Source organism: Monopterus albus, unplaced genomic scaffold (assembly GCF_001952655.1).
Source record: "Monopterus albus unplaced genomic scaffold, M_albus_1.0 scaffold192.1, whole genome shotgun sequence".
In the NCBI taxonomy this organism is placed as follows: domain Eukaryota; kingdom Metazoa; phylum Chordata; class Actinopteri; order Synbranchiformes; family Synbranchidae; genus Monopterus; species Monopterus albus.
Window position 1 is genome coordinate 867,189 of NW_018128072.1, and position 15,222 is coordinate 882,410.

At 39.9% G+C, this 15,222-nt stretch overlaps 1 protein-coding gene across 1 annotated transcript; it reads left to right on the plus strand.

The window, feature by feature from the left end:
• The first annotated feature begins 7 nt into the window (after positions 1-7).
• Positions 8-11,456, plus strand: cacng7b (calcium channel, voltage-dependent, gamma subunit 7b). Its single transcript, XM_020617556.1, has 6 exons — positions 8-1,559; positions 6,086-6,281; positions 6,614-6,700; positions 7,091-7,231; positions 9,266-9,411; positions 10,343-11,456. Exons 2-6 carry the CDS (start codon positions 6,086-6,088, stop codon positions 10,796-10,798), a joined length of 1,026 nt encoding a protein of 341 aa, XP_020473212.1. The 5' UTR covers positions 8-1,559; the 3' UTR covers positions 10,799-11,456.
• The last annotated feature ends 3,766 nt before the right edge of the window (positions 11,457-15,222 follow it).

A 15,222-nucleotide genomic window follows, 5' to 3' on the forward strand; every position in this document is an offset into this window, starting at 1 on the left:
AACCTACAGTAGTGTGCATCTTATAATTTGAGAAATTAAAATTAATATAAAACTGTACTGTGAAATATCCTGCTTTTGGGGAGGAGACGTGTTCTTTGTGTTGCTATATATCAGAAACTAATGTGAAGATGTGTGGCCTTTATATTTTAATGAGTTTCATATTGATTTCTGTCATGAAAAAAATAATCTAGATGTCTTTTTTAAGTGGCAGATGAGGCTCTTTAGTAATTTAACATGCAACAACACTTTTCTGGCAAGATAGTTTTAGCATGAGGTAGACCATACTATGTGTTCACTTGTGACTCCTTGACTCAAAAATTCCTCCCCTCAACTTTTGCGTCAACCCTGAGAGTATCTGCCTTTGTGTAACTGAACCTTCTGCACTCGTTGCGAGTTGTTCGTGCAGTCCATCAGTCATGTGTCACTGTGACACGATATCATCCCTCTTCTCCACTGCTGCCTCCTTTTTCTCTATCCCTCTTCTGTTTTTACCTCATCTTAACATGTCATTCTCGCCCCCTCCTCTCTCTCATGCCCTGAGGTCAGTGTGTGCTGCACTATTGATATTGTTTCTAAAAATATAGGATTCTTCCACCAGCCAGCTAAAAATAGAGCAAGGGACATGGACCATAGGAGGGGGAAGAGGAAGAGGAGGAGAGGGAGAGAGAGCTTTCTAACTGTACTCATACTATGGGCATAAATCCCAGTGGAGAGGTGGTCTACTGTGTTTTCTACTTTTGCTTGTAAATTTATATGGTAGTTTTCTGTAATTTGGACTTAAGTTTGTACCCTTGTTCAACTCCAATTCATTGTCTCATCTCTTTCTCTTTTTTTTTTGGCATCTTTGGACTTTATTCAAACTGAATTTTACATTATGGTCATATATCATAATTAGGTACTGTGCTGCCAAAGTACACTGCATAAATTTCACTGCAAGTGAAGTAAATCAAAAATGTAAAGAATATAAATATGTTTTGTGTAATTTGATGATGACTGACAAGATGATAAAAGACTGTAATAAGACTGTAAAAGGTCAAACTTTTAAGACCAATGTACTGAAGAAATAAAAATGATGAATGTAAATGTAATGTAAACCAATAAAATAGGTGAAGAAAGAAAATATGTTTGATACACTATATGATAAATTACATTAACTAATTTCAGACTATAATAAAAAAGAAATATAGAACAAATATCATTTCAAAAGGATATACAGTTTGATGAGCTGTAGTAGTTTAACATGACCCCCCTCCTCTCTCTCTCTGTCTCTCCCCCAACACTTCTCTAGCTCACGCTGCAGCCTGTGTCTCTTTTGTAGCTTGCTGAATCGATCCACCGCAGAGCCTTGTTCGGATTGAGTGAAAGAGAGAGTGAAGGATTGAGAGGATGGGTAGGGGGGCTTAAGGGAAAAAACTCATAAAAGGAAGGGTGAGAGAGAGAAAGAGAGAGAGGAGGGAAAGCGACAGAGGCAGAAAGAGACCAAATACCAAAATCCAACAAGCCTCCCTGGTGTGAGGTGTCTTGGCTACTGACGTGTGCGCACGACTCTTGTTGGCAAGGTAAGTATTTTCGTTTTGAATAACTACACTTGTGTGTTTTTTAGCAGCGATTGTGATGACGGTGCCTTTTTCAGACTGACTTAAGTCATGTTAATGTACGAGTGTGATGACAGCACTGAAAAGAGTATGTCGCGTTGGCGTAATGACAGACGCTTATCTACATGAGAGCGCACAGAAAATCTCATTTAAATGTTAACCAAAAAGTCGTTAAGCTGCTCTTTGTCTTATCATTTCATTCCATATTTTGTGTGAGTCGCTCACGTGTTCTCTGTTTTGTGTTTATCATCTCCAAACTCCGCGTGTGAGTGTGTGTGACAGGCTGGGGGGGTGGCATCATTATGCGCACATCACTGCCTCATTCAGTCCTCTATTCGGGTAATGATCACGTTTAATATACACGTAGTTAATAGAAAATAAACAGCGAATGTTTAACTATCCAGGTGCCAGTTTTGTGTGTGGTTGCGCAGCTGAAATGCTTTGAGAAACCATGAGTAAACCCACCCATTGAGTCACGATCCCTTCGTTTAGTCGTTATGAAGTCAGTTATTCTCTAAGGACTGATTTCATCGGCCTTCTCAGGCAGATTTTAAGGGAATACAGTCGGTTGGTTAGTTTAGCATAGGTGTAGTCGCATCCTAATTGTGCGTACTCCTTCCCATTTTTGGTGGGGCCAGGTCTTTCTCTGTGAACCTATGGTATACAGTAGCTGCTCCATATCCTCCTGTTGTTCCTGCTTCAAAGCCTCTCTACAAACTGTAGTTTCAGGCTCAGGTCTGTCCTCTTTTTGCTGCTTTCTTTGCTTGGATATTTTCAGCAGCACATCTACATATCCTCCCCTTCTATCCATCACACCCTCTTTCTATTGGTGTCTCTTTTTCCTGAGATGCTAGAGGTGATGTCACTCTATAGATTGTGACAGATTAGAGAGAATTAAACCTTTTGTCCCCCCGTGACTCCTATCTAACCAATTGAACTGGCTCATTACTTTCTGGGTGAGGGAGCTGAGGGGCTGTCTCACAGCTCTAAAATGAGATCGTTATCACAACTCTAGCAGGGAAGCTGAATTTCTTTTTCACTCAATCTCAGTCTCACGTTTACAATGGCTTTTTCAGCTCTTTAGTGGATTTTTTGGGATGATAAGAGCGCAATACATGGGTAGAGAAAAGGTTCATTTGTTTCCTTCATTTTGTCCAAATCCATTATAAACAGATTCAGATTGGACTGTGTTTTCTGATAGACTGGCAGTCTAAGAGAGAGATGGAGGAACTGTCTGTGGTGCTGAACAAATCAGGCAGAGCCATGCAGGCACATCCACTCATTTCTGCAACGTTGCAATTCCCACTGCTTTGCACTTATTCATGACCACTTTGGCACATCCTCCAGCTGCTGGAAGGTGTGACTGTTCCTCCCTGAGTCCCACTTGTCTCTGCTCCCTGGTCATCTTTATATCTTCTCCCACTTCTGGGCTTACTGGGTGGTTTGAAATCTCTGAATAAAGAAGAAACCGATAAAACACTACAGTTATGCTCTTGTCTCTCAGTTTTCAATGACACTGTTGTGATGATAAAGTTCTGTAACTTTGTCTTTTGACTGCCGTGACTGCTTTTGTTGTTTTACAGCTGTTTGTCCAGCCCGATTTTTTTAGTAGTTAGTTGTACTTTTCACATCTATCAGTCCTTTTAGCTGTTCACTATGTACTTCAGTAGCTTCTTTCAGCCTTAACGTGTCCAATCTGGCCATTTCTCTGGTGGTTTCTTTCCTTACCACCAGCCAGCCTGCTCTTACACATCATGCTTGTGCCTCACTGTAAAGAAGTTCTGCTCATTCCTGCAGGTGCAGAGAAATTGAAGTTACTCCTACCATGGTCACGTCTTGCATAATGGCTATCCAGATGAGATAGTGTTTCTGTTGTAACTCTGCTCTTCAAAAACTCTTCAAAAACATTTTCTGTTGTCAAAGTCTTCTTAAGTGTCTGATAAATGGTGTTTCATGAATTAGTCATTGTAATTATAGTTCTATACATTTTTACACCAATAGCTGACTTCACAAGGCAGTGATAGGTCACAGATAGGTTACACGTATTTTGTTTGTTTGAGTGTTAGACTGATAAAAAAATATGTTAATTATGTGGCTTTGAATGTTTACAGTGTTGGAAAGGTTACCTTTGAAATGTAAGAAATGTAATAGCTTACAGATTATGTAATAAGTAATGTATCAATTTTAATTACTTCATCAAAGTATTGTAACTTATTACATTTGATTACTTTTCAACTGGGTAGTAAAGCTGAATTTAAACCAGGCAGTGTAAACCTCACAGCAGTACTCAAAACGTATTACTGTCAAACTTTAATTTACTTTAGCCTTTAACTTTAAAGGTTCGTCATCATAAGTTCAGTTACTGTTGAAATATGTAGCCTACTGAACAGGCACCAAGCAAAACCCTTTTCTGATTTCAGAAGAAAAATACAGTTACATTTCCAGCACTGAAAAGCATCCTTGTCCGACAACATGACCACCCACCTTGGTGATTACTGCTCGTCGCAGCCAGGCGTGGCAGACTCAGTTTGCTTAGAGCAATATATGATGATTTGATTGACAGATGACAGGTGGTGCAAAGTCAAACAGGAAATCCAATCAAAAGCAAGTTTCAAAATTGAATGCATTGCTGCCATATACTGTAAATGGAGCCTGTCTAGATGTAGAGACAGCTCCATGTTAGCCGTCCTGTCCATGATGGTGTTACACTTAAATTTGTTTTTCCAACTCACATTTTCCAGAAATATGCCAAAAGAAGGAATTCCTGCACAGCGAATAGATTTGAAGAAAGAGAATGAGTAATATCTACATTATTTACCTAAAAGAACATATTCAGATGAAACCTGTTTGTAATCAACATTTATAAAACTGTAGTTTAGTTACATACTTTTCTCAGTAACTGCAACTGATTACAATTATATTTATTTGGTAATTTAGTTACAGTAATTAGTTATGTGTAACTAGGAACTCTCCAACACGGAAAATTTGACCTGTGATTTTTGTGCCCCTAACACGTCAGGATTTATAGAGAATGGAGCAACACAAAAAGGAATTGGTCTGCTGTAGTACTGTGGAGACTGACAGTCAAACTGGCAAGCCACGGGTAGACAAATAACAGCTCAGCACAACAATGATATGCCCAAGGAAAGCTCAAACACACATCTTTTCAAACTTTGAAGCAGCTGTGTTACAGCAGCAGATGGTACATGCCTGATTTTACTTCTGTCAGCAACTATGAAGCCTGAGTTTTTATATGATCGCCAAAAAAAGTGAAAAGTGAAAAACATTTCCTTCTACAACAAAAATCAGTTTTTGATGACAGCAAAAGTCAAACTTACTACGTTGTGTGCACAGTTCAAGTAGTAGATAGCACAGTATTTGTGAGGATAGTGGAAATGTTACTTTGTATCTAGACTTTGCTGCTAAGCAGGTACATTGCTTCATAGCTACACCTGGGTTTAGCTACACCTGTGTCACATTTCATTTCAAGCAGCGTCATTGTACCATAATGACCTGCATAGTCTGTGAGATGCAGTGTGAAAGTCAAAGCATGTGAGCAACATTAAAAAAAAATCTGCAGCCAGTGGGAAATGCTATCAAGTCATTATGAGAATTGAAAGAATAAAAGGTGTTCCTACAGTGCCTAATTAAATGACCATCAGGTGTGTACACATTGGAAACTTAGCAAAATTCATTTTGTAAAACAGTGTTACAACTGCAGTAGGTTTTATACAATATATGGAAATGTGTTGTGTACCTCTTAGCAGGCTGCACAAAAAAAGAGTCCATCATACTCAGATACAACTGTCTGAAAATAAGTGAACTAAAACTGTAACTGCCTTTTCACTGTGGGCAATATAAGGTGAAATGATATCAGCTGCTTTACAGTAATGGTACTTCCAGTGTACCGCATAATGCACTGTATCGTACTTCATCATATATTATCCTTTACTTGTCAAATCACTGTATCACACTCCATCATATATTATCCTTTACTTGTCAAACTGTTGATAGTGAACATCGGTCTGAATTAAGCCTAGGCTAGTGGCTGTACAACCACTCACGCAAAGGGTTTTCAGCGAAGTCTCTCCAGTTAACCAGAACTAAGTCACAGAAAGACCATGCGTGAGTCACAGAGGACCTCTCCTCCCCTTTCTGATCTGTGCAGGATGCTACCATCTATCCTTTAGCATTTGCCTAAATTCAGTGGTTTACTATGAAGTTGTCATCTGGTGCTTTAGCTCCTCTTTGACCTTTAATAAAATCGGATGCCATTAGATGTGTCACTAACTCATCTTTAGCAATAACAATTTGAGACAGGACAGTAACAGTTTGTATGTGCACACAACATGTCTGTCTCAGTGTTTTTAATGACCTTGCTCATGGCCTCTTCCAAATGTACCTGAATGTTTGTTTCTGCGGTTTCGACATGTATTTCCTGTTCTACTCTAACACCACTCCTTCCTTCCTTCCTTCTGTCTGCCGTCCAGATGAGTTCGTGTAGCAGTCGTGCATTGACCATCCTGTCCACTGTGTTTGGAGCCTGTGGGCTGCTGCTGGTGGGGGTGGCTGTGTCCACAGACTACTGGCTGATCATGGTGGAGGGCATCATCCTGCAGCAGAACCAAAGCATGGAGGTGAAGATGGAGCTGCATTCAGGCCTCTGGAGAGTTTGCTTTGTGGCTGGTAGGAAGATGTGACAACATGTTTAAATCTTGACATTCAAAAATAAAGATGTGCACATATTGAGACACTAACACACATCCAAATATGTTGGCATACGTCCACATCATCATAGCACAACATACTGAGAAAGAGGTAGAATAAAGTAGCAGAGTGAAAGAGCAGAAGTGGTCAAAAGAGAGATAGTGAGCTTCTGGCCTCTGGAATAATGGCTGTCACAGAACACAATTTTTTTGTTTTGTTTTGCTTTTGTTTCTTAATGCATAATTGACTTTAACCCTGAATGCAAGCCCCAACGTTTTCTTTTTTTTTCTTGTCTTCTCATTTTCTCACAGGGTCAGAAAATGGGAGATGTGTTGCATCGGAGTACTTCACTGAACCCGATATAGAGATCACCACTGAAAACACTGCAAACATCCTCAGTAAGGACACATTATAAAACATAAAACAGAGCAATGATATTAACCTCATCGACTGTGTGAGAGTCTGCAGTTGTAACTGCAGAGTCCCCCAGTGGTTGATTATGGGTATTGACATTTGAACATCATTTGAGAAGAAATCATTTTTCATTTTGTACTTTTTTAGTAACAAACTGTTGGTAACCAGTTACACATTTTTACTCTAAATAAAAATGGTTCAGATTTGTTCATATCTGTAAAACACACACCACTGTTTCACTTTAGAGGCAGAAGTAGCAGCCAGACATCACCACATAGCTGTGCAAACTTTACACAGGGATTTTACAGTTAATAATGTCCAGAGACATCAGGACAGGTCAGCTTTGTTTAATACTGTGACCTGTCCTCCTACAGAGATGGTGCGTACAGCCACACCCTTCCCGATGGTGTCGCTGCTCTTTGTCTTCACTGCCTTTGTTATCAGTAACATCGGACACATCCGGCCTCAGCGCACCATCCTGGCCTTTGTGTCGGGAATCTTCTTCATCCTCTCAGGTGGGGCTCATTACTCATGTCCTGCTGTCACCATTCCCTCACTCTGTGCTTGATTATTGCTGCCTGGTTTGTTCTGCATTACATATGCATTCTCTCCTTCATGGCTTTATTTGTTCCTTTCCTACTCACCCACACCCCCTCCCTCCCTTTTATTCTGTGATGTAGGTGTGTAGGCTGTCATCAGGAAGGGTGATGGGATTAGTTTTCAGGTCTCACACAGCGTGACATTTTTCTACTTTGAAATTAAAAATGATTTCACAGTCAGGACCAGGTTTCCCTTGAGTTTCCTTATAAAATATAATGGCAAAAACATGACTTTGGAACTACGCATATGAAAAATCCAGAAAAGCATGCAATATTCCTTAAAAATCTTAACTAGGTTTGGCCTCTGGATTTTCTGCATTAGTGTAGTTAACGTCCTTGAACAGCAGGTGGCTGCAATGCTTCTTTTTCTTGTGCTCAGTGTGTGGAGTAACAACCATCAGGAGCCAAACTGGAGCTCCTGTTCTCAGAAGGCTGGTTCACTCTGAGGAGCAGCAGAGCTCGGAGGAACAGTATGACAGCTCCAACTTGCCATAGTAGGCACTTGCTGATAAAGGGTCTTGCAGAATAAGTGGTGTTATGTAATCAGGGTTATTGTAATGTCTATAACTTGTGTTGGAAGTGTCACAGTATTTTACTTTATGAGGTGTTCTGATAATAGGGTGATAAAAAGGGGCAAGTGTGTCAAATTGCTTTTCAGCAGTTGGACATTCTGCTGCACTAAACCTCTGTCCCTCTCTAAACACTGCCTTCCTCCTGCCTTTCCTACTCACCCACACCTTCTCCTCCCTGTTCAGATTTTGTTGCAGGTTGATGTTGCATCATCTTGCCCCTTGCTTATTTACTTACCTAAACTTTGTCCCTTATTTTTGTCTTACAAACAACACACCTCCTTTCCTTCATCTGATGTCAATCACATTTCTCTCAGTTTTATGGTGTTACTTATTTAGATAAAGGTGTTCTTCCCCTCCATGAATGACAGTAGCATGGTTTCTTTTCTTTTTTTTTTTTTTTGCATTTTCTATGCATTTCAACTTTAAATTGACAACACAACCTCTTAAAATAACTGTTTACGCAAAGGACATTAGCACTTAACAGCCCTGTGGTGCATTTGAATATTGCAGGGAAAGCTACAAATATTCATTTGCAGCCTACAACATGCACTTTTCATTTGATGTTGATTCCCTGACATTAGCCATATGTTGTGTCTTATAAATGTAACATTTTTAAGTCAGTGTTGAGAGCATGTGGGTGTTCCTGGATGAATGGGGGATTCATATTTTATGTGTTGTTTCTGAATGAAAAGGGCCATTCTTTCAGTTTATACTGAGTCCATTAATACATTGAAGTTTGCAGTGCATGCTGCATGTCGCCTCTCTCCTTAAACCTGAACCAAAGTGCTCTTTTGTTTTTTACCTAAACCTAATCACACAGGGTTAGGACAGCTAAAAATGCCACTGAACATTATCCAGGTGGAAATGATGTATCCTTCAAACAAATGAATAATGTAATTACACACTAGACCAGCATTAGAGTACAGTCATCCAACTGCCTCTACAAATGTGTCACAGTTATTTTTCTCCAGAATGTTGCAGAAAATGTGCATAGATGCTCATTTCTTTAGCAAGAAGTATTTTCTTTTAGCCACTTTTCCCTCTTTTAAGATGTATTTGCAAGATGTATTCTACAGTATGAAGCAAAACATAAGTGAAATATTTTCAGTTCAGAGGTCATTAGTCATTATCTCCTTATCTGCCATTATGATTGATTCACATCCATGCCTGCTCTGTCTGTCTGGTCCCATCACTTTATTAATGTTAGCATTTTCCAAGCTAATTGGTTGGCATGGTTAATCCACATTCCATCTTTTTGTCTGTCTCTTAAACCCATGCTACACTGGTGCAGCTGTCATTACTATACAATGACCTTTTTCTTGTATCTGACTGTCTTCCTCTCTCTGATTCTCTGTCATTGTTAAATTCCTGTGTGCAGGTCTCAGTCTGGTGGTGGGCCTGGTGCTCTACATCTCCAGTATAAATGATGAGGTGATGAACCGGCCCAGGGAGCCTGAGCAATTCTTCCACTACCACTATGGCTGGTCTTTTGCCTTTGCTGCCTCTTCCTTCTTACTCAAAGAGGTCAGCGTTGGCTCTGTGTGTGCCTTAGGGAGAAACATATGGAAAAGAAAAAGACAAAGCATGTTTGTATGACTGTTTGCACACATATGCTGCATGCAAGATATATATTTTCATTTCTTTGGCAGTGACAGAATTTTCCTGGAGTATTACATGTTGAGTTAGTGGGGTTCCCTGACAGACCAGTGGTTGGGGTGCTGCGCCCTCACCGCTGCAGCCCGAGCTTGAGTCAGGGTTGCGTCAGGAAGGGCATCTGGCGTAAAACACGTGCCAAATGTCAACATGCAAATCGTCGCTGTGGCGACCCCTGATGGGAAAAATCCAAAAGTGATATTTATTCATTCATTGCATGTTACTTTAGCAGGCAGGTTATATAATTAATATCTGGAAATAATGTCAGGTATCAGTGGTTATGATGCAGAACTGCAGGGTTTGTGTGTGCCTGTGTGTGTTCCTGGTGCAGTGTCACACATGCTCTGTTCCTTTACTCCCTTTCCCCTCCCCCCTTTCCTTCTCCCTCTTTCCCATCATCAGCAGCATTGCTCTTAATGTGCTGCAGTGGACAATTCATTGCGAACTAACCTCCATCCTCCCTGTCTCCTCTCTTTTCTCCCCATCTTTTTCCCTCCACTATCTTGTCGACTCCCTTTTACCTTAAATCTCTTTTATATGACTGTAAAACAGCTCATCCCCTCTTGAATTCCTTGTAGTCAAAAGCACATACAGTGCATGACATCTTTCTGCTTTGTACAAGACATTTCACTTCTCCTTTATCAGTCACTTTTAATCTAATTTCCCCAGATATCGCTTGTGACAGTTTCTTTGAAGTTTCATTTGCGTCTGAACTGCATTTATTTATGTAATTAAATCCCTCTCTCCCTGTTGCATCTGATCCTTCCTCATCCTTTACTGCTTTCTCTTCTCGCTGGCTCAGGGGGCTGGGGTGATGTCTGTCTATCTGTTTATGAAACGTTACGCTGAGGAAGAGATGTATCGCCCCCATCCTGCACTCTACCACCCCCGCCTGTCCGAGAGCAGTGACTACAGCGGCCAGTATCTCCACCCAGAATCCTCCTGGCCTCCGCCAAAGAGAGGCCGCAGCACCTCTGAAGCCTCCAGCGACATCTCCATCCAGCTCAACCAGACGCCCCCAACGCAGCCAAAAAGCAACCTCCAGACCAGTGGGCAAGGCAGCCCACCATCTGGCTCTTCTTCTGCAGGGAGCTACCAAATGCCCCAGCAGTCTGCTGGCTACCCCTCTACACACACCCTGCCCAGGTTGCACTCCTCACATCCCCAAGGCCAGGTTCTTCCTATGGCCCTGCCTCCATCACCTGTACCTCCCCCTCATTATCACACACACATGCACATGAGCGCCTCACCTTGTTAAGAAGAGGGAGCATTAAGGAGGCAGGAGAAACACGAACTCCTCATAATCAGGTATACTGTACTGTACACTTAGATGCGGATGAGAATAAATACTGAACTTGGATGTAGCTTTGGAACAATATGAACAAAGGACAAAGGAGATTTTGGAGATTGAAACGGAAGATTTTATACCATTGTTGTGATTTTACAGAAATGGTGATGGATAAAGAGAAACAAGAATAGACAAAGATGGGGCGATAAATCAAGGAATTCACTTCATCTTGATGGAAAGAGGGTAAAGAGTTTAGGTTGAGTGACAGAAGAAACACAGGGGGGCGGGACAGAGGCAGGGAGTGCAAGACAAAGATAGGAAATTTGTATACACCTAGAAATATAGAGTGGAAAACACTGATCAGAAAGACTTAGGATGCACATAATTTTACACATACAGTTGAAGCCAGATGTTTACATGCGCTTAGGTTGAAGTCATTAAAACTTGTTTTTAACCACTCCACAGATGTCATGTTAACAAACTCTCATTTTGGTAATTCAGTCAGGAAGTATTTTATGCATGACACACAGGTAATTTTTCCAACAGTGGTTTACAGACAGATTATTTCCCTGATTGTTCACTATATCACAGTTCCAGGAGGTCAGAAGTTTACATACACTCAGTCGACTGGGCTTTTAAACAGCTTGGAAAATTCTAGAAAATGATGTCATGGCTTTAGAAGCTTCTGATTGGTTAATTGACATCATTTGAGTCAATAGGAGGTGCAGCTGTGGATGTATTGTAAGGCCTACCTTCAGACTCAGTACCTCTTTGTTTGACTTCATGGGAAAATCAAAAGAAATCAGCCAAGACATCAGAAACAAACTGTACCCCCACAAGTCTGGTTTATCCTTGGGAGCAATTTCCAAACGCCTGAAGGTACCACCTTCATCGCAGTCACAAAGCCATGACCTCAGTCCAATAGAACATTTGTGGGCAGAACTGAAAGTGAAAGCATGTGTGCGCAGGAGGCCTCCAGACCCAACTCAGTTCACCTGTTACTTTGACTTTTCACATTCTTAAAATAAAGTAGTGATCATAACTGACCTCAGACAGAATCTTTATAGGATTAAATGTCAGGAGCCGTGAAAAGTTTAAATCTATTTGGCTAAGGTGTCTGTAAACTTCTGACTTCAACTGTATATAAATCATAGCTATACAGGGACTATGTACCTTTTTACTAAAAGGTAAATGTGGTCGAATATATTCTTGTCTTCTTTGAATTTCTGACATCATCAATCCAGATTCATAACTCTCAAAGTAGTATCATAATATTGTTAATTAAATGTATTAGTTAAAAGTTGAATAATTCTGAAATGTGAACACTGTATGTAAATGTTGTTTCTGGGTGATGTTCTGAAATATCACGAGGAGAAATCACTTTTGTGTTTTGCATTTTACTTTAAGATGCAAATTTCAAACTTGTACATGAACATGTACAAACCTGTACATGAAACTTCAAATGAGGGCTTCTATATAGCTGGTGTAAATTATGGATGAAGGTGTGGCACAAGTAACATAAGGAAAATGCCTGACTCATTCTGCTTTGGGTGAAGACTCTGCAACAGGCACATTACAACCAACAGCACCCCATTTGGGTGCAGTGCATGCTGGATTGATGGAGGAATCACCCAATACCGATGCAGGGGGTTTGATGCCCTCTACTGGCAGCTGTCCTGCACTGACCCCGGATCGGTCTTGGGTCTAATTCATTACCTATTCACGCACTCATCCTTCTTCCTTGATGGTGCAGCAGAGAAGGGTTGAACTGAAGCTTTCTGAGTTGCAATGAATCAGGAGCATGCAGTTTTGAGCTGCACATGGATCTAAGTACATGCTTTGGAGACTAACTAGAAATATTTTTAAAGCTTCACTGTTATTTATATATGGAAAGCTCACATGATGAAAGTATTAACTACTGTACATTTGCACTTACTGCTCAAAGGATAACACCACTGAAATGCAGGTCCTCTGAGTTTCACATTAAGTACATCTCAACATGTTTGGTGGCTGAAAGTGAGAGTGCATCACACCATGTGTTTCTACAAGGTAGGAAAAAATGTTTTGTTGAAAAAGTGATGCTGAGCTCTCTTGTTTAAAGCTAATGGCTAATTTTCATCTGCTGATCTTTATTTATCTATTTATTTTATAGCAACACTTCTCTATTTAGCTTTTATAAGCAGTATATGAATAATGTAATACATGGTTTACAATTCATAATAATTAAGTTATAAGCAGAAGTGTTTATTAATGTATTTGACAATAACTCCTACTGTTTGCACAGGAGAGGAGGCTGGTGTATGAACAGATAATGGGTGAAAATACGCTAAAACACAACCTAGTAATATAGGATCATGAGCAAATGGATTAATTAGCTAATCATTGCAGCTCCTAATGTGTTACCTATCTCTGACAAGTTAAACCTTCTGATGTTATGTTATGTTATGTTATGTTATGTTATGTTATGTTATGTTATGTTATGTTATGTTATGTGGGCTATGAAAGGCTCTTCCATATATGAACTTTCAGAGTAGCATTTGCTCCAAATATCAGGATGTAGCAGGCTGTATTACACTACACTGTAGGATGTTTTAACCATTTTTGCCACGTTATAAATGTGTGTTTGATTCACACAAAAATACTATGATGGTTTATAATATGTAAGGTACATTTCCAGACGCTCTCCGTATTTAAGTATTTTCATGAAAAGGACCTACATGGAAAAACTGTGGTATTTAATTTATTTAGTTTGTTTGCTTGTTTATAATCTGTTAATATAATAATCAGATAATATGATCTGTATTAAGATCATTGAGATATCATCATATTTTCACCTTTGCGCAGGGTTTTGTTGAGCATGTTTGTTTCACCACTGCCTTGCTTTTGCTTTATAGAGTTGTGCAAATTCGTTTTGAGGCAAAGCCTGGTAAAAAATACAACCTTCTGTTGTTGATTCTGTAGTTGGCATTAAGTGCCTTGCTCAAGGGCACCTCAGAAGTAGCCAAGTAATTCCAAGTAATTCCTCTTCTTGACTTTCCCAGTTAGTAAGTGATAACCAGTGAGAATCTTCCAGTTAAACTTCAGTTCACTGACCTTTAGACTACTGCCAAACCATGCTTGAACTTTGTGACTGTGGAAAGCAAGATGTACCATCTACTTTCTATATCCTCCTGTACATAAGTAGTGTCCCTTGTTAATTTGTAAAACTATTTGATAATCATTCTGTGCCTCTTAAACTTTTTCATCTCTGTGCCTTTTTGTTTTTCCTTCTCAAGCTCTGTGTTTGTCTTTGCTTCTGCATGTTATATAAAAGGGTGTTCTTGCTTCTGCATAAAGCCTACTTTTCTTGCACATGACCATCTTTGTAAAAATGAAGAATTAGTCAAACAAATACTTTTTTATCCTTCAGTATAATCTGGAGTTACATAAAGGAGTATAAATTGTAATAAGATCATTGTTCTTGAATGTTTTGACATCTGTTGCTCACTTTCCTCTAATAAAACCTTTAAATGGAGTGATAAAAACGCAGCATGCTCTTACATTAACATCACACAAAGAGTTCTTTTCTGCCTGCTCTCTGTGATGGTGAATGCAAACTGCACTGCAGTGAACCAGTGGGTTTGAACCAGGGTCTCTACTCAATCACAACAAGCTACCACAACCTGAGGGCAACCATTGATCTGTATGGGTGCTGTATGGGTGTATGCATCTAGTTTATTATAAACAGTCTGTAGCAGTAAACGACTGGAATAAATGGTCATAAAAATGGTTTAATTAAATCTATTTGTGTCTCCAAAACCAGAATGTCTATGTTGAATACATACAGTATTTCTTTCAAAGTGCAATAAGAAAGAAATACAAGCTTTTGGTCAAGATGTGTAAGATGTAAATTATAGAAATAAAGAGCTACGATGTCTTAATGTGTGTGTGTGTGTGTGTGTGTGTGATAGATAGCTAGTGATAGGTGTTAGACAGGTTAAGAAGTCACACATTAAGTATCCACAAGTCAATAAAACTAAAAAGCATGAGAACAGAGAGTTGTGTGTGTGTGTGTGTCTCAGTATGTGGCAGTGTGAGTTGGATGGATCTCGCTTTTCACCATCACCATTACTGCATGAAAGACCTGTCACTTCGTATTAGCTCTCTCCATCTCCCCTTTCTGTGTGTGTGCGTGTGTGAGAGAGAGAGACCTACAGTGAGACAGGGAGAGGGATGAACTGGGTAGCAAAGCCATTTTAAAGCTACTGTGTTGAAGGTCATCATCCGCTCAGCTTTGTGCATCCTAACTGTTGTGTAAGACCAGAACTGGGTCCATTTTTATAGATCTGTGGATGATATAATTTAGTCTATATCACAACTAGTCACATTCCTATAGTCTGTTGGCCAAATAACAG